Source organism: Sminthopsis crassicaudata, chromosome 1, assembly GCF_048593235.1.
Source record: "Sminthopsis crassicaudata isolate SCR6 chromosome 1, ASM4859323v1, whole genome shotgun sequence".
In the NCBI taxonomy this organism is placed as follows: Eukaryota; Metazoa; Chordata; class Mammalia; order Dasyuromorphia; family Dasyuridae; genus Sminthopsis; species Sminthopsis crassicaudata.
In genome coordinates, this window is record NC_133617.1 from 148,684,357 (window position 1) to 148,703,859 (window position 19,503).

At 35.8% G+C, this 19,503-nt stretch overlaps 1 protein-coding gene across 1 annotated transcript in view; it reads left to right on the top strand.

Moving 5' to 3' along the window:
• Positions 1–19,503, top strand: part of CDH17 (cadherin 17) — a 69,048-nt gene that overhangs the window by 12,490 nt on the left and 37,055 nt on the right. The window contains exons 3-7 of the mRNA XM_074269519.1: positions 13,521–13,622; positions 16,366–16,500; positions 18,070–18,208; positions 18,895–19,053; positions 19,213–19,412. Of these exons, the coding sequence (XP_074125620.1) occupies positions 13,521–13,622; positions 16,366–16,500; positions 18,070–18,208; positions 18,895–19,053; positions 19,213–19,412 (735 nt within the window). The remainder of the gene's footprint in view (positions 1–13,520; positions 13,623–16,365; positions 16,501–18,069; positions 18,209–18,894; positions 19,054–19,212; positions 19,413–19,503) is intronic.

Sequence of the window (19,503 nt, forward strand, 5' to 3'; positions counted from 1 at the left end):
AGGGAATAAACAATTAATTGCTAAACATTTATTAAGTAATCCCTCTGTACTACATATACCAGTAAGGGATTTTTAAAAAGGGCTAAAAAAGGGGAAAATGACAGTTTATACCATAAAGGAGTCTATGTTTTACTAAGGGAAAACTACGTGGATACATATAATAGTTAATGATAGCATTTACATCCCTCTTAAAAGATTTATTTAAAAAAAAAGATGTATATGTGCTTTGCCTAGGCTGTTATGAGATTGCTGCTATCTTTGTCCCCATTTCAGTGAAAGGTTAAGGGACAATAACACTATCTGGGACAGGATTTGAACTTAGATCTTTTTGACTCCACCTGGCATCAGCAGTTAAGAAAATCAAGAAAGATCTCATGTCAGAAGTGGTACATGAGCTGTTTTTGAAGGAAAATAGAAATTGTGAGAGGCCAAGGTAAGGGAGAGTGAATATTTAAACTGCCTTCCTAGAGGGAGATAGATGGTATGATGTATAGAATGCTGGGGCTGGACTTAGGAAGACCTGAATTTAAAGCCTCCCGTACTTCCTGGCTGGGTGAGAATCCTGGGAAGTCATTTAGTCTCTGCCTTCTTCTATTTCTTTGATTATAAAATGTGATAACAATAACCCTGACTTTCCAGAGCGGTTTTGAAGATCAAATAAAATAATATTTGTAAAGTACTTGGCAATGCCTGCTACATAGTAGGTGCTTACTAAATAATTATTCTCTTCTTTCCTTACTTTACAAGATTGTCTGGAGACATAAATTAAGCCTTCAAATGTTATATAATCATGAGTTAATTTTATCATGATATTCTCACTCATATGAAAAATGGAATAAATACTGATAGATGTCAGGATGTGTTTCTTAGAATCCATGCCACCTTTCAAGATTCAGTTTGGGTGCTTCCTACATGAGGGAATCTCCTGCTCCATTCCTCATTTCTATCTAATCCCACTCCTTTAGTGCTCTCTTCTGAAATCTGAATTTACTTTAGGGCTATTATATTTATCTATTTGCGTAAGATCAACAAGGTACACGATGTCACCCTCCTTGGGATAGGTTCCTGGAGGAGAGAGACTGTTTCATATCTATCTTGGTTTACATTTGCTGTTCAGTCATTTCAGTCATGTCCAACTCTGTGAACTTATTTGGAATTTTCTTGGAATGGATTGCCATTTCCTTCTCTAGCTCATTTTGTAGATGAACTCACATTTATTTACCATTAAAACTTTGGCAAATTTCTTTATAGACATCTCATTTGGTCTTCCAACAATCCCATAAACAGGCTTGTTGATTATCCCTTTTGTAGATATGAAAACTGAGGTTGAGAGAATTTATACAACTTGCTCAATGTCACAAAGTTAGTAAGAGACTAAAAAAAGAATTTGAAACAGAATTTTTCCTTCCAAGTCTAGTGATCTACACTGTATCAGCTGTTGCAGACTAGGTATTTAATAAGTATTTTATGAACTGAAGAATTCCAAAGCTATTGTACCACTATTTATCTATTGTCCCACCCAGCTTCCTTTAATTGAATAGAGGGGAACTGAGAATTCACTGGGGAGGGACTCCTTCTAAATCAGAGCTTCTCTACACCTTCTAGAGTTGCCGCGTAAAGACTCCCCTGGAATTTAGTCCCTCTGCAGGGAAGCCTTCAGGAACTTAGATAATGTGGTCTTGCTATGTCACTAGATCTGTATGAAAAAATTTCAATTTACTAGTTACCAGAGTTTATTTGCTTCTTTGACATAGCTTTCAAGACCTTCAGAGGTCTTGAAATCAGAGGTCTTTAAAGAACAATATATAACCAACTTAAAAAAAAAGTTTGGGAGGATAAAAGAGGGAAGAAAACTGAAGTCATGAAGAGTATATCCATAGGATAAACATCCATTCTGGAACATTAGAATACTAAGTTTATCTCTGCTCAGACTTGGAAGAAGCTTATTTTTAAGCTTTTTTTAAAGCAGAAAATGCTACCTTACAGAAAAAAAAAAATAAATGTTATCAAAAGGTTATCTTAAATGGAAGGATAGGTTAAAATATAAATAGGTTTTAGGTTTGTGTAAATTTTAAAGAAATTAATGCTGATAGATTCATCATTGTAACTAGAAGGTAGGAATAGTGAAAAGCAGAAGTAGAAAACAATTTAATACAAGTGAGTTATTAATAAACTAAGGAGAGCAGTCCAGGGGTTCCTTCGAATGAAGTTCTAGGACATGGCACTCATGCCTACTGGCCATCTTTAAGATCCCCCAGGAGAGAAACTGGAATGTTGAACTAGCCCCTCACTAAACATGCCAGCATTGTCACCCAAGACAGCAACACTATCAAACAGCCTGGACTCCACAGGGTATTTCTTGTGTCCTCTTGAGCTTTTGAAAACATATTTCAACACATTCTGCGTTGCTGCTTTAATACAGCTAGATTTAGTGGAGCAGAGATCATACCTTGATTTGTAATAGCCTTCTATGTCAACAAATGAGAGTTATGATTTTGTAGAGAGTGGGCTGGATTTTGGAAAGGTAGAACTGGGTTCAAATCCTGCCTCAGATACTTATTAACTTTGAGATCTAGGACAAGTCTCAATTTCCAAGAACCTCTTTCCTCATCTGTAAAAACAGGGATAAAATAAACTATTGTAAACTTAAATAAAATATATAAACATGTTGTAAACTACAACTACATCACTATATAAGCATATATATGTATACACATATATACATATATATATGTACACCAATGTCTGAGTATATACATATACATGTATATATGTGTGCATGCACAAATATACACATATATAGGATGTATAAGAAGTGGAATTTGTACTGACTGATGGTCAATTCTCTATTCACTTTGTTACCTCTCATTAATTAATTATGAAGGGTTTGAAAATGCTTTGATGATATCCCTACAATATGAAATATTATGAACTACAATTTGAAAATGGCAAGTGCATCAGAACCAAGTTCTATGACCCTTTTCCTGACAGAGCATACTTAAGTTTCCTCATTCATAAGATCATGGACTCATAGAATCTTTGAGTTAAGAAGGAATCACAGAGATCACCTTGTCAAATTCATTTCTGAAAAAGAATATCTTCTACAAGACAGCTGATAATTTAGCAATCAGCTTGCATTCACTTTTTTCCAATTTTTAAAAATATTGTATTTTATTTTATTAAAGGTTTTTATTTACAAAATATATGCATGGGTAATTTTTCAACAAGGACTCTTGCAAAACTTTCTGTTCCAAATTTTCCTTTCCTTCCCCCCACCACCTCCCCTAGATGGCAGGTAGTCCAATACATGTTAAATATGTTAAAATATATGTTAAATCCAATATATGTATGCATATTTATACAGTTATTTCAGCATGTATCCATTAAGCACCTACTGTGTTAAGAGGCACTGTGATAGCCACAAATTTGAAAATGAAACATTTTTTCCTCAAAGGCTATATGTATATTAGTGTATAATTGTTATTATTGTTATTATTATCCTAGCAAAAGGAGAGAAAGTGTCTTTGTAGATGAAAGTGAAGGGGAAGTTAAAAGAAAAAAATAACTTTCTCCACTAAAACAATCTTTAAGAGTAAAAAAAAACTATCTGACAGTGGATGGAGTGTTCTTTAATTGACATAAAATTCTCTGTTTTGTGCTGTTGCTATTGGACTTATTTATTGAAAGTTCAGGAGGTTTCATATAATCACATTCATTTAGTAATCAGAATCAATAATTAGGCATTCAGAAGTTAGCCGTGTGGCTTCCCTCATAACTATCACAGCACTGACATTCTTTCATGTGTACCATATTAGTCTCTTAAAATATAAGAGCAAGATCTTCCCAAAACATCCTGGGTTTATGAAGTGTCGAATATGAATTTAAAGTCAGCTTTACAAAACTGGATTTACCCTTCAGTTTTAAAAACAACTTTGAGAAATAGTCTGAGAGCAAAGGAAAGTCTGCAGTTTGTTTACTAAGCAGAGTATCTGTAAGTCTTAAGAGATTATGACTTGATCACAATCAATCTTCTGAAAATGCAGAATGTTAGACGTTGGTCAAACCACTTTCTTTAAAGGATGGAAGAATGAATAAATACTCAGAGAAACCTAAGATCACATAGAATTCAAGGTCTCTTGAATTCTGGTCCACCTATTTGCTATGTGACCTGGACAAATCACTTAACTGAACTGAGCCTCAGTTTATTATTTGATGCCTTTAATAATTACTTGCATAGTACTGCATTAGATATAGGGAAGAAACAAAGTTTATCTAAAACATAAAATTCCATCTACCAAGACATTTGCAATCTAATTAGAGGAAAAAAACACACCACCATAGACAACTATAATGAAGGGTATGCTGTTTAACATTTAGCACTTACCTCTCTTTTACAAATGCACATGGGATATATTTTTAAGTTTAATCTGCATTATTTATACTTTCCCCATCACTTTCTTAAGTCTAAACAGTCAACAAAACAATAAATTTGAACCTGATTTGAAGCATTTGTCAATTCCTGAGGTGTAAATGCTCCCTCTGAAATTTTAACAATTGGTTCTCTCAAACTGATACAAGCTGACTCAGCAAACTCTTGGATAATACCAAATAATATGTCACCAGTGAAATCTGAAGGGAAAAGTTGATACCAAAGTTGCAGATCAGAGAATACTTCATGGAGGAATTTGCATGTGATTTGAGGCAAAAGGAATTTTATTTCCCCTAAGAAGACAGCTTGCTAGGAAGTCAGCCTTCTTAGTGGGCAGGGAATAAGCAAAGGTGGGTTATACTGAGAGGAAGATATCTTCACCAATGGGCATAATCCTGTTTAGGATATTTGTGAAGATTCGGGGTTCGGTTGTCTTTTATTAGTCTCCGAGGCTTGGGGTTGCAATTCAATTCAAAATTGAATGAGATAACTGGGAATTTGAGCATCTGAGAGCAGTTTGAGACAATTAATAGAAGACTATCAGGCTGAGATCTCTGATTGAATGAGACCACTTAACTTGGAAATGATGTTGCCTGGGAAAGATGTGCTTTTCCCAGGGGAGAGCTTGAGTCCTCAAATCACCCTTTTTCACAGATTAAAGGGGTCACAGTTTCAGGGCCCCCCAAAAGGTTTTTAAGGGGACATAATTTACATCATTTCCCCCCTCAAGCAGTCCAGACCCAAATTCATTTTGGCTAACAGGACGAAGTTCTCATCTTCTGTAACTGCTTCAAGCGGGTCATAGAGTTGTCCCTACACTCACTGGGGGTCCAAGCCAGGAGGAGAAGTGTGAGATCTGGAGATTGCAGTGACTCAGACCAGGAGATGTGGAGTGTTCGAAGATCTTCAGGATGAAGGAGTAGTTTGAAGTTTGTATCTTGGAGCGTGGAGGAAACAAATCTCAGGAGCAGATTAAAAGTGGGTGTCATCCAGGGTGAAAATGGTGATGTTTGGGAATGGAACCTTTGCAAAAAATGCATCAGGTTCCATCTGTTGGTCTCCTTAAGGATGCTGATACCCCCCTCAAGAATCCTGAACACCTCCACTGCCCATGGAGCTCCCTAGCTGAAAGGCTAAGAAGGAGTGAGCTGCTGGCAGGGGCCATTGTGGCTTTGTAAGGAGCTAGGTAGGTCAAAGTGGGGTAGCAAGCATCTTATTACCTCCTGAGCTTTCTCAGTCTTGCATGGAAAAACTTCTACCCAGTTAATAAAGGTATCAACAAAACCAAAAGCTGTTTGAACCCTCTGCAAGGAGCATACATGCAGGCCCTTTTTAGGAATCAGGAGTTGGGGAATTAAAGTTGCCATGGTCAGGGGCAAATAATCAGAAACACGGGCAACTGATCTGTAAGCCTTCTTCCCTTCACCTGGAGTGAATTCCCCTTCATTTAAGAAACAACAGCCTCTATGAATAACGTCTCCTGACTGAGTGCTTTCAGGGAGCAGGATGGAAGGGCTAAGGGTATCTTAGACAGTCAGGTCAGGGGTATCTAGCAGGAGAGCCTGATATCTAACAAGCCTTCCACTTTCGAGTCACAGGTGGCCTTTGGCTTCTAAAATGCTCTGAACCCTGTGAGAGGGTTAAAACCTCTAATGGCTGTCCCAAGGTTAGTTTTGATCTTTCTTCAATTAAAAGGGCCATGGCAGCCACTGCTTTAAGGCAAGAGGGTCATTCTAAGAAAACTGAAATCATTTTCTTTGAGAAATAGGGGACAGGTCTGGGATCACCCAAGGCATGGCCCTGCCTTTTGGAACTGTAAATCAAGAAAAGAATGCAGTTAAGTGGCTCCAAAAGTTTGTGCTTAAGAAATATCTCAATCCTGGCTAAAACTGGAGCAGAGAAATCTATTTTCTCCCAGATTTTAGAGGAAATATGGGAGAGCTTTGGGGACAGCACAAAAAGGTCATATGGAGGTCTGAGAAGAGAGAATTGGGTCCCCAATTATTTCACCATTAAATGACAACCCAATAAGGAATCAAGATAGGAGGGAATAATAAGAAATGAACATTTAAATGACAGGTCACCAGATTGGGGAAGCAGAGGAAAGGTCTCAAGACAGTTCTTAAGTTCCCCTGCAATCCCCACCGTATGGAGGGAGGGATATGTGAGACCAGAGTGCCAGAGTGAGAATGAAGAAGTCCTCATAGGAAAGAGAAATTTAATTGTCTTACTGGCCACATCCGGGGATAGCCAGGGTTCTGATGTCATGGTGGAGGGGGAGCTTGATCAAGCCCCAAACTCATGCCGGACAGCAGTGCATTGGGGGGCAGCTTTTCCCCTATGGCAGTCTCTCCTCCAGTGCCCCTCAGAAAAAGGACTGGGGACTTTCCTCAGACAGTTTCCATGACACCTAAAGCACAAAGCTCTGTGGTTCCTGGAAATGTCAGCAGGCAAAAGTAGGGACTTTTCTCCAAATCTTGTTTTAATTCTGTGATCTCTCTTCTCTGCTGCAGTTTGATCCCCATCATTAAAGACTCCAACTCTTTCTAGCAGCTAATTTAAGGGCCCAATATGAAGGCCTAAAACTGGCTTCTGTAGCTTTCTCCACTTATTTGGGGCAGATTGTTTAATATTAACATTTCTCCAAGAAAGATCAAGAAGGGCATTGGCCTTGGATCCCTCAAAAAGCTGGGTGGGGTCCTCAGAGTAATGACCAGGTTTTTCCTTAGTCTGGGAAAGATTTGACATCGAAAGAAGCACCTCTGCTCTGAGTGTCTTTCCCTGAGAGTCTGCTGCTTCTCCCAGGGGGAAGATGTTAAAATTAGTATCCTGAGGAGGATAAAAGGGGGTTCTACTCCTTGTATCAGAAGGATTGAGGAGTGGGGGCTGGGAAATGTCAGGATCTGGTTCAGGTGAGGGAGATAGAGTTAAAGAGATATTGCCAGACATAAGGTCTTGTTCTGGAAGGGATTCAGAAGCCTCATGATAGGGACTGGATAGGGGTGCCCATGTTCCTAGAGGAGCAGGAAGGAGGGAGTTTGATTTCCTTCTAGCAAGTTTAAGCATCCTGCAATGCTATTTTAATTTAAACTTTTTAGTTTTGAGATCTTTCAAGCTGAATTTGTCTTTGTTTTTTAAGACTTCCTAAGGAAGAATCCTTAGAAACGGAGGTGTTCTGTCCCATTTTGCCACAAGCCTTAGTTTCCCTGATTCTATAGCTCCTCGTCCTTCTCTAGGTGTCTCTAAAGATGAAGAGATAACAAAGTGCTTCCTGATTAAGGGGACTTTTGTCAGAGAATGCAGGAATTCATTTCAGGAGGAAAGCATCATAGATCATAGGACCACAAGCTTAGATGTAGAAGGGACTTTAGAGAACCTCTAGTCTACTGTCATTTCAAAGATGAGGCAAATGAAGACCAGAGAAATTAAATGATTTACCTGTGTTAGTGCAGGTTAACATGGTAGAGTCAGTATTCAAATCAAGGTCCACTGACCAAAAATCCAGTACTTTCCTCACTTTACTATAGAAATATACCTTGTAATAACAATAAGGTTTTTGAATATATGACCCCTTGTGAATATTAAAGAACATTTTCTAGTATTAAGACTATTAAGCTCAGAAAAAAAATGATAATATTAAAAGAATAGGATTTTAACATCAGAAAAAGAAAGGTTTTGTGGAAAGAGAATAAACCTGATTGGGGCATATTGAATTCAAATTTCATCATTCATTTCAAGATAGGTCATGCTAAGTAAACCTCATTTCCAGGATTACTAGACTGATAATTCAGTGGAAAGACATAGATATAATTTAGCTAGATTTTATTGGCATCTGACAAAGTATTTCATGATAATCTTGTGGACAAGATGGAGCAATGGTCTAAATCAGTGGTGGCAAAGTCAGATAGAAAGTAGGGCACTAAATCACACTTAAGGACCCTTGTAGGCCACATTTTAACTTAGAAACCCACAAATTAACATTATCTATTTTATTGTATTCATTATTTATTTTTGCTTATTTTATTAAATATTTCCCAATTACATTTTAATCTAATTCTGCTGCATTCTGGAGTATCTGTTTGACACCTTTGGTCTAAATTATTGAATAGCTTAGATGGAAATGGTCAAATGATTGTATCTAAAATAAGACAAAAACAAGAAACCAAAAGGGAAAAAAAAGATCAAAGTATTAATGGCAATCTAAAGGAAAGTTTCTAGTGCAGTATTTCAGTAACATTATATTCCATTTCCTATTTTTACCAATGACATGGATCAATGTATCAATGGCATACTTTTAAAATTTGTAGATGGCAGAAAATTTGGAGGGATAGCTAATATGCTGAATGACAGTTTAAAAAATCTCCATAGGCTAGAATTATGCTTCTTAATCAAATAAGATGAAATTTAAATTTACCAAAATAATAATAAAATTGCATTGGTTTTCTATTTCCTTCTTTTCTATTTTAAAATTTTCATTGATGGTCCTTTCTTTTTGTATTTTTTGCATCACTATTATTATCTACTAACTCCCCTTCCCTTTTCTTGTAACCAATAAGAAAATGTCCACACAGTAGCTATGTCAAAAAATGCTGTCCTGCATCCATCACTTCTTTATCAAAAGGTGGATATCAAGCTTTAGCATTAGCCTTCTGAAGCAATAATTAGCCCCTATCTTGGTCTGAGTTCTGAAATCTTACAAATTTATTTTCCTTTAAATTACTGTGGTCATTGTATAAATTGTTCTCCAGATTATGCTTACTTCATTTAGCATGTATTCATAGAGATCTTCCTAGATTTTTCTTGCAAAACTTCCCTCTGGGCTCACTCTCCCATCTTTTACTTGGTTGGCAGATTGGCTACCTAGAGGGACAACTACTATCTGATGTTCTAGGGGTAATCCTATATATAGGTATCCTCTTACCATAATAACTCACAAGCCCCAACCAGTGTTCTTCATATTAACAATCAGCCAATAATTTCCATTAGCTTACTGAAAAAAGACTTTACCTAAAATCCAATGGTAGTTATCTCCTTTCCACATCCCTAAAAAACAACAATAACCTGGGGCATACTTTCATACAAAGAAACATAGAATCTGAAATAGGGTGGGAGAATAGACATGAAATTAAAGTACAATGGTAGTGAGATTCACATATAAGGGATACACATAGCCAAGGCAAATCACAACTATAGAAAGGCATATCTTTGATATTCTGTCTCTGCAGAGTTCTCATGAAGTTCACTATAGGGTGAGACATCAATGATAGACATCACTTTTTTTTCTTTTTTAAAATTTCAATAGTATTTTATTTTTGCAATTACATGTAAGGGTAATTTTCAATATTCATTTTTGTAAGATTTTGAGTTCCACATTTTTTTTCCTTTCTTCCTTCTCAGGACAGCAAGCAATCTGATATAGTTATACATGTATAATCATTTAAAATATATTACCGTATTAATCATGTTATGAAAGAAAAATAAAAAAGGGAAAAACCATGCAAAAAAAAGCAAATAAAAAAGAGATGAAAATAGTATCTTGAAATCTGCATTCAGTCTCCATAGTTATCTCTGGATATGGAGGACATTTTCTCTCCCAATTCTATTGGAATTGTCCTGGATCATCACATTTCTGAGAAGAGCTAAGTCACTCATAGTTGATCATTACACAGTCTTGCTGTTAGTGTATACAATGTTTTACTGGTTTTATTCATTTCACTCAGCCTCAGTTCATGTAAGTCTTTCCAGACTTTTTTTGAAATTAGCCTCATCATTATTTCTTAGAGAACAATAATTATGATTGAGTCACTCTTGATCAGGCTGGCTTTTCATAGAGTGTGCAATCTGAGCTGGATAGATTGTTGAATTCTTAAACTGTGTTCGCACTAGGCTAGGCTATTGTCAAGCTGGAAAGGGCAGGACACAGCTATTGAACTTCCCCCATTAGATTCTAGTTGGGTGATTCACTTTGGTTCTGTCCAGTGGCTGCTATTAAACTGAGCCAGCAGGTTACTGAACCACTGGGCTCTTCACAAGGAATTTCATCTTATGAGTCCTCTCATACATCCTTTCCTTCTATTCCTCTTTATATGTAGTTTTTCTCCATCAGAATGTAAGTAGAAATATTTTTATTTGTTGGCAGAGTACTTGGCACATAGAAATAGTAACAGTTTTGTTATTATCATTTTACGAATGAAAGTAGGAGAAATTAAGTACACTCAATATTCCATAACTAGTTATGTGTCAGAACTGAACTAGAGCTCAAATCTCAAAGAATGATGGTTTTTTTAATCCTTTGTTAACAGCCTTCCTTTCTATACATTATTTGAATTGCAAAATTGAATTCTTCAAACCAATGTGAGTCAGATTGCCATTGTTAACAAATGAGTAAAAATAATATTTTTGTGTTAAAAAAAATTTATTGGCAAACTGGATAATGAAGCTGGCCTTTCAAAACACATTTGGAAGAGCAAGAGTAATGCATTGCTCAGATTTCCAACAAATATAGATTTTCTCAGTGAAGATTTATTTGCCCTTATCTTTTATTTAACAATTGACAACAGACTAGCCAAGACTAGACAAGCCTAAAGATATATTTGTTAGGCTTTTCTTTCTTTACTCTCGTGTTATTTGAAAAGTCTGACACTATATACACAATATGTGTGTGTATATATACATATATATATATGTTTACACACATATGTATGTCTACACACACGTGTATATATATGTATATATATATATTTTTTAGCAACTATTTAATGGTTTTCATATGTATAGATGTGTATATTCTTGACTCGGGGAAAATCTCTCTGTTGCACATGACCTCGATTCTATCCTTTTTATAGGTTTATAACTGTTTGCTCTTTTTCAGAAAAGCACTTGGCAGATATTGATGTTCTGGTTATAGTGACCTTCTTCCTGTTTCTGTTCTTTCCCATCCTTGACTTCATCCCAAATATTACCATATTCAGAATTCTTCAACAAAAGTAAATTGTATTAATACCCTTTTCTTTGTATAACACCAAATCCACCTCTGCCCTTCCTCCAACAAAAGAACTACAACTATAAGAAATATATACAATATATATATAGTTAAGCAAAAGAAATCAACACATTTGCCATGTCCAAAAATGTATACCTTATTCTGGACCTCTGGTCCACCTCAACTCTTTACCATGACATTCTAGGCAAGTGTTACCCTCAACCTTCTATATTAGGTGGTACAACAATTATATGGACCTCAAATTAGAAAGACCTGAGTTCAAATCCTTCCTCAGATACTTACAGCTATATGACCCTTAGCAAATAATTTAACCTCTGTTTCAGTTTGTCACCTATAGAATGGGAAGAATAATAGTGGTTGTTTTAAGAAATAAGTGAAATAATATTTGTAAGGCACTTTACAAATATTGAATTGTTACATAAGTGCTAGTAGACTTATTCTGGTTATGATTGTTTACCACATTGGTCAATGTTGTTCTTTTTCAAATTATTAAGGTAGGACACCAGTGTGGCAAATGATAGACTAAAAGAAGTGCCTACCACTTTCCTTATCCCTAGATCTATATAAAGAATGTTCCTCATTGATTACTTTCCCAAAACAGATAAAGATAAATGAAATGATGAAAATGATGGTGGTAGTGATGGTGATGATGGTGATGATAATAATGAGTATGATTTTATTATTCTCTCCTTAGAGTGGTAGAAGTGAGCATGGAAGGCATTTTTTTAATCTGTAAAATGAGGGGGCTGGACCAGATTCCCTCTAAGCAATCAATAAACACATGATAATTTCTTACTATATGCTAAGCACTATGCTAAGTGTTGGGGATACAAAAAGAGGCAAAGGACAGTCCCTGTCTTTCAGATTTTTTCCCAGCTCTACAATTATAATTCCATAACCTTTCCAATGAAGACAAAGCAAAGTAAACTTATTTAGGGAAGTTTTTTCTTTGGTTATTTTAAAATGAAATACCTGCTTTACTCTAACATATATTTTCATAGGAATGTGTAGCTCAACCCTCTTCTGTAAGGAAATACAAAGTTTCTCATATTTTACATGACTCTTTTGAGTGTAAATGTTGTGATCATATCAGGCTAATCACTTAATTATGTTTATTTGTTTTTTGTAAGAAATATTCAGATCACAAGGATACTATGTAAACAATATAAAAAGACATAAAAATTTTAATGTCTTTAATAGAAACCTTTATTTTTTTAAAGTATTCAACATTCTTTTTTGTAAGATTTTTGTTCCAAATTTTTTCTCCTTTCTTCCCTTCCCTCACTCCTCTTCAAGACAGCAAGCAATTTGATATAGGCTATACATGTGCAATCATTTTAAACATAATTTCATATTTGTCATGTTATAGAAGAAAAGTCAGATCATAAGAAAAAAACAAGAAATAAAAAACAAACAACAAAAAGAGGTGAAAATAGCATATTACAATCTGCATTTACTTTGCATAGTTCTATCTCTGGATGCAGATGGCATTTTCCATCCCAAGTCTTTCAGAATTATCTTGGATTACCACCTTGTTGAGAAGAGTTAAGTCTCTCATAATTGTTCACCACACAATCTTGTTATTGTGCACAATGTTCTCCTAGTTCTGCTCACTTCACTATGAGTTCATGTAAATCTTTCCAGGCTTTTCTAAAATCAGCCTGTTCATCATTTCTTACAGAACACTACATTCCATTATATTCATATACCATAATTTATTCAGCCATTCCCCAAATGATGGACATCCATCCCATTTCCAATTCCTTGACATTACAAAAAAGAGCTGCTTTAAACATTTATGCACATTTGGGTCCTTTCCCCTCTTTTATGATTTTTTTTGGGATACAAACCCAGTAGAAACACTGCTAGATATGAACAATTTTATAGCTTCTTGGGCATAGTAACATGGAAAAAATTTGTGACAGAGATGAACTTTGCATTGATAATCAATCCATGATTTTAGTCTGGCAGATCAACTCTGTTTAGAGTTTTAGTCATGAGAATCATTTCAAAAGCCAGGTGGGAAAAAAGGGTAAATTTTTAGGAAAGATGGCCAGGATAATTTCTGTTCCTTTTCTTTCTTCACAGGTATCTGGATATGGTCAAGATGGGGGATTCAGTGGACCTTTGAAACCTATGACATTTTCTATATTTGAAGGAGAAGAAAAAAACAACCAAATTATATTTCAGGTAATTACTATTTTTGAGAACAATACAGTCTCCTTTTAGTGAGTTCTGTTACATAGTGGATCTTGATTTCCTTTCTCTAAGAGAACAGCCATATCTGAATTAAAATGGTAAACTGAGAAATCCTTACAAAATAAATTTTTAGAGGACAAATTGAATAGAGGGAAACTATCATTGACATAAAATTCCTATGCTTTAAATATTCCTCAGAGTGGGAAACAGAATCCCTATCACCCAGAATGAAACTTGGACTCCTTTTGGAAAAGGAGACCATTTGGTGTATCTAGATAATCTAGTGTTCAGTTTGTTATGTGTTCTCGTGAGGAGGCAATATGGTATATTAAGATTCAAATTGCTTGAAAGTCAGTCAGGTTTTTTTGTTTTTTGTTTTGTACCAGAGACAATTCTTTAACTCATTTCTACCTCAAAGCTTAGCTCCAAATTCTTCCCTATGATTTTGTTAAGACGTCAACAGAAACAATGACACTGGAAGGCATATAGGAAATGGAGAAATTAATGTGGGTGGCTAGAGAGGCAGTAGTGGGTGAGCTTGTACATAAGTAAATGAGTGTGTGTGTGTGTGTGTGTGTGTGTGTGTGTGTGTGTGTACATGTGTGTGACTTTAATTTTGGATAGAACCACTGGGAATCTTTGTCTTAGTAATGTCTGAATTTCAGCAAACTGGTGAATGAAATTCAAAATGATACCCATAGGTCATGAAGCTTTTAACATCTTTTGTGTTGTAGATCCCTTTGGCAGTCTGGTGATACCCATGAACTCTTTTTCAAAATAATGCTTCTTGCTCATGTGCACAATTAAAAAATTCTAAATATTGGTTAAAGATTAGTAAATAATTTGTTTCCCATTCAAGTTTGTGGTCTTTCTGAATAAAAATAGCTAGCATTTATGTAGCACTTTAAGACTCATAAATTCTTTATAAATGTTATCTCATTTTAATCTCACAACAATCCTGGGAAGTAGGTGCTACCATGATGCCCATTTTACAGGTGAGTAAACTAAGGCAGACATTAAGTGACTTGTCTAAGGTAACTCAACTAAATTGTATCTGAGAGCAGATTTGAATTTAAGTGCCACTGACTCCAACTCTAGTGCTCTATCCCTTATGTCACCTAACTGCTTGGGATATCTCTGGAACTCAAATCAAGGACTTCTGCTTTAACATGTAGATTTAATGTTGTTTGACTTGGGATGAAAGGGAAAGGGGAAAACATTGTGAGTAGAATCTGTACAGGGTATTAAAAAGAGTCCTAAGCTAAGATTGAGGAGAGCTCTAACAATGAGTATGAGTATAAACTTGGATAAGACATTTAATTTCCTCAGAGCTCAATCTCTTCATATGCTCTAGTTCTCAACTAAATTTAATTGAACAATTATGTAAGTACTTGATAAGTGGTAGGTACTGTTTTAGGCATGAGTGTTTAGACATAGTCCTTGCTTGGAAGGAAATTACATTCCACTGGAAAGGGATGGGGAGTGGGGGGAGGATGATAGCCAGTGACACAGTATATACACAGGTATGGAGATGGGAGATGGAAGATGGAATTTTGTGCATGGAAAATAGGAAGTGGGCAAGTTGGATTAAACTATAACTATAGCTCTCTCTCTCTCTCTCTCTCTCTCTAAATATATATATATATATGTATATATATATATATGTAAATCCAAATTAATATATATGGGGGTAGAGTTCACTGTAGAGTTCATAAGGAAGAGTAATGTGTGATTAGTCTGGAAATATAGGAATAAGAATTGCCAGTTTGTAGCAGTAAAAGGAGTTTCCTTACCTGGGTTCCCAAGTCAATAAAATCATAGATATGGACCAGTCTCCTAAGACCTTTCCCCATCAAAGTCCTACAGTGTAGTATAATGAAAAGAATACTGGGCTTGGAATTCTTAAGTTTGAGTCCTGCCTCTTCCATTAATTTAAGTGTAGAAACTTCATAAAGCAAACAATTTCTTTGGACCTCAATTTCCTCATATCTGAAGTGAAGGCTTGATCTGGATAACTTCTAATCTTTCTTTTAATTCTAACATTCTATGAAATATTTGAATGCAATGATGATGCCCCCCCCTTAACTATTCTTTTTTTCTAGAGTAATATATCCAAGTTCTTAAAAATATTGTTATAGATCTCTCTTATTGTCTTTTGTTAGGGAATATTATAAAAAGTAAACCTCCTGGTTCCAAATTTGGAGTCTTTTCTCATTAGGATGGGAGCTCCTTGAGAACAGGGATCACTCCAGTAAAGTGCCTAGTATACAGTAATCACTTAATGAATGCTTATTGATTCAGAGTTGACTGGTTGACCTCTATGAACCTCAATGTCCTCAGTGTCTATCAACTGAATGAAACCTCTGGGGTCAACTTTCAGCTCTATATCTATGACTCCAAGATCATTATTAGTCTTTCTACTTTCATTTTATCAAAAAATCAGGAGTTATTCCATCTTTTTTTATCTGGTACATATAAGATACCTAAGAAATTCTTTTTTAACTGAGTGATTGATTCCCATCTTTGTGTCTTTGGTCATTCTTCTATCTAGTCTAAAGAATTTGTATGGTGATACATATTGGGTATAGAAAGACAAAAATAATGGAGTGTTTAGCCACAAACAGCTTATATTCTTTTACATTTTATATGTGCAGCCTATGGGATTCTTTGAACTTCCCACAAAATCAACATATTATTCTGCTATGTCTACTAATTTTGTTTTTCTTTCCTTCAGTTTAAGTCTGATGCTACCAATGCGAAATTTCAATTAAGTGGTGAGACAGATGACACTTTTCATATCCATCCAGATGGAATATTATATTATTCTGGAATCCTGGATAGAGAAAAGAAAGCTGTCCATAAACTCCAGGTGAGTAGAAACTATGGCTTGGATCATCATTATTCCTTATCACTTGAAGCATCATAGCAATTCAGTAATTGGTAAAGACTTCTTTCCTGCTGAACACCAGCTCTTCTTTCTCTGGTTTAATAGTTTGTTAAGGCTGTTCTCATTTTAAACTTATCTATTTTTGTGTGTGCCCTACTGTGGAAAAACAGAAGTAACCTCTCTCTCATACTTTCTCCTTGAGGGACTCCTAGTCTTATGACAAAGTTCTTTACTCAGGAATCCTTATTCAAGGCAGTCATTTTAGTTATTCTGAAAAATCATCTCTTATCCACTCTTCTCATAAACCAATCATTTCTCATACCCACTTTGATACAATACAATACTTGTTTGGATATAGCTCTTGGATATGCCCAAGGAAAGCCAATGTTGGAATAAGAAGAGCCCTTCCTTCCTTCCTTCCTTCCTTCCTTCCTTCCTTCCTTCCTTCCTTCCTTCCTTCCTTCCTTCCTTCCTTCCTTTCTTCCTTTCTTCCTTCCTTCCTTCCTTCCCTCCCTCTCCCTCCTTCCCTCTTTCTTGTAGCCCCCTCCCCATTTTCTTCTATGGGCTTGCCTAACAACTTATTGCTGGTATTTTGTAAAGAACATGAGAAAGAGAAACTCTGTATATCAATCCCATTTCTTACACTTAACTATGTCAGGCTTTCCCTGCATCTCAATGCCTTCAGGTACAGAATAGAGAATGACGATCCAGATGTGACCTACTTCTTAGAGTCGCTATGAATCTCAAATGAAACAATCCATATCAAGCACCCTATTTTTTGATGCTTCTGTGTATCTGTGATCTCATCATTAGGTATAGTCCTTCCACTAACACAGATCACTACCTATTCGTGTCTTCTTATTCTGGATATTTCTTGTTTATTTCCTTCTATATAACTTTTAATGAGGAGATGTTGGATATCTTCCACAGAGAAGAGTGCAGTGTTCAAATTGTCTACCTGTGATTTAAATTGTTCTTATGATTTAAAGTCCATGTTGCTGTTGCTACTAGTATTGTTACAATCATTGCTATTACTACTAACAGTGTTAACTTTTGCTGCTGCTACTGTTACTACTACTACTATTGCTGCTGCTACTGCTTCTGGGACTACTCCCACTTCCATTATTCCTGCTGTCACTCCTAATTCCTCTATCTGCTTTTAGAGAATGCTCCCATAATGCCAAATTCCAAGTACTACTGTTGCAATGATCCTGGCTTATAAGAATAGTTAAATGCCATTATTTATTTTTATTGTGCATATTCTGTCACAGTCAGCCTATAGCAGTAGTAATCAATTCCCTATTGAATAATGAGATCTCTATTCCATAGAAGTTGTAGTTATTTTTGTAGAATCCTCAGATTTGGCTAATTTCTTTCCCTTGCTCTCTAGGCAAATTATCCCAATTTAAAGATCTCTCTTGTCTACCTTCCATAGTCATTGAAAAGCTCAAATGAGACATGTAAAACTTCCTGCAAGCCTTGAAGTACTAAACAAATGCTATCATTATCATTATTGTTCATGCTATTTTAAACATTTACTTTCTATATCAGGTAGAAATCTTGGATGCTGGAGGGAGACGAATACAAGGCCCAGTTCCTATCACAATTGAAATTAAGGATATTAATGACAATCGTCCCATCTTTCTCCAAAAACAATACAATGGAACTGTTAGACAGAATTCACGTCCAGGTAACAGATAGGGACAATGTGAAACAAAATGGGTGGGAAGATTGGAGAGGTCTGAGAAGCCACAAAGATGGAGAAGAGGAGGAGGAAAAAAAAACTTACTTCAATCCAATTCAGATTCCGGGCACAGTGACTGGAACTAGGAGACAAAAAAATAATAAAAAAAAAAAAAAAGCATAAGTCCCTTAAAACCTCAAAAGACTTACCTTTTCTTAGATGGTAAGAGGTAGAGTAAGGAGCAACATGTTCATTAATAAGTAAAGGCAAAATACATACAAGATAAATGCAAACTAATTTCAGAGATGGAGGGTGCCTCAAAACAGGAGGAATCATGGGTAGTCTCCTATAGAATAAGGTCCTGGAGCTGAATTTTAAAGGAAACTGAGGATTATAAGCAGTGGAGATAAATAGACTTGGATCAAAGTCCTTAGCATTATGAATTGCTCAAGAAAATTGCACTCTTCTAATTCACTGCTTTCTCCGACACCCCCCCCCCATGTGCCTCTTCTGGATAGTATTAAAAAACAAAAGAAAACACCAGCAATATTGTATTTCTAGAAAATCTTGTACTAGCTTTATGCTTCCTTCATTGCAGTCATTTAGGAAATGCTTGTCAAATTAATGATTGAATTGGTTCCTCAAACTGAGGCTGATGACTTTACATATTTTTTTATGTTTTTACTAACTAGGAAAACCCTTCATGTATGTCAACGCTACAGACCAGGATGATCCTACTACTCCTCATGCCCAACTTTTTTATCGAATTGCTGTCCAGCTTCCCAAGATAAACAATGTGATGTATTTTCAGATAAATAACCAAACAGGTGGAATCTCCCTTACCCTAGAAGGTATGAAAAGGATGCAAGTTGTTTTTTTCCTATGCCTAAAAATATTGAGACATGAATTGTATATAATTTTACCTCCTTCCACCTGCCCAGCTCACATGAAATCAGAAAAGTGGTAACAGTGACACCTTTTTGTTGTTTCTCCCTTTCTCCCCTTTCCAGGATCAAAGGAATTAGATCCATTTAAGAATGCACATTATGACTTGGTGATTTCTGTAATGGATATGGGAGGTCAGTCAGAAAATTCTTTCAGTGATACCGTACCTGTGAATATTATTGTGGAAGAAAACATTTGGAAGGCACCAGGGCCTATCACCATTAAGGAAAATTCTACTGAGCTTCATCCTCTCCCAATTACTCAGGTAATAATCATGCTAATACATAGCTTTATAATATGTGCCAGATACCATGCCAAGTGTTTTACAAACTTTATCAATTTGATCCAATCAAGGT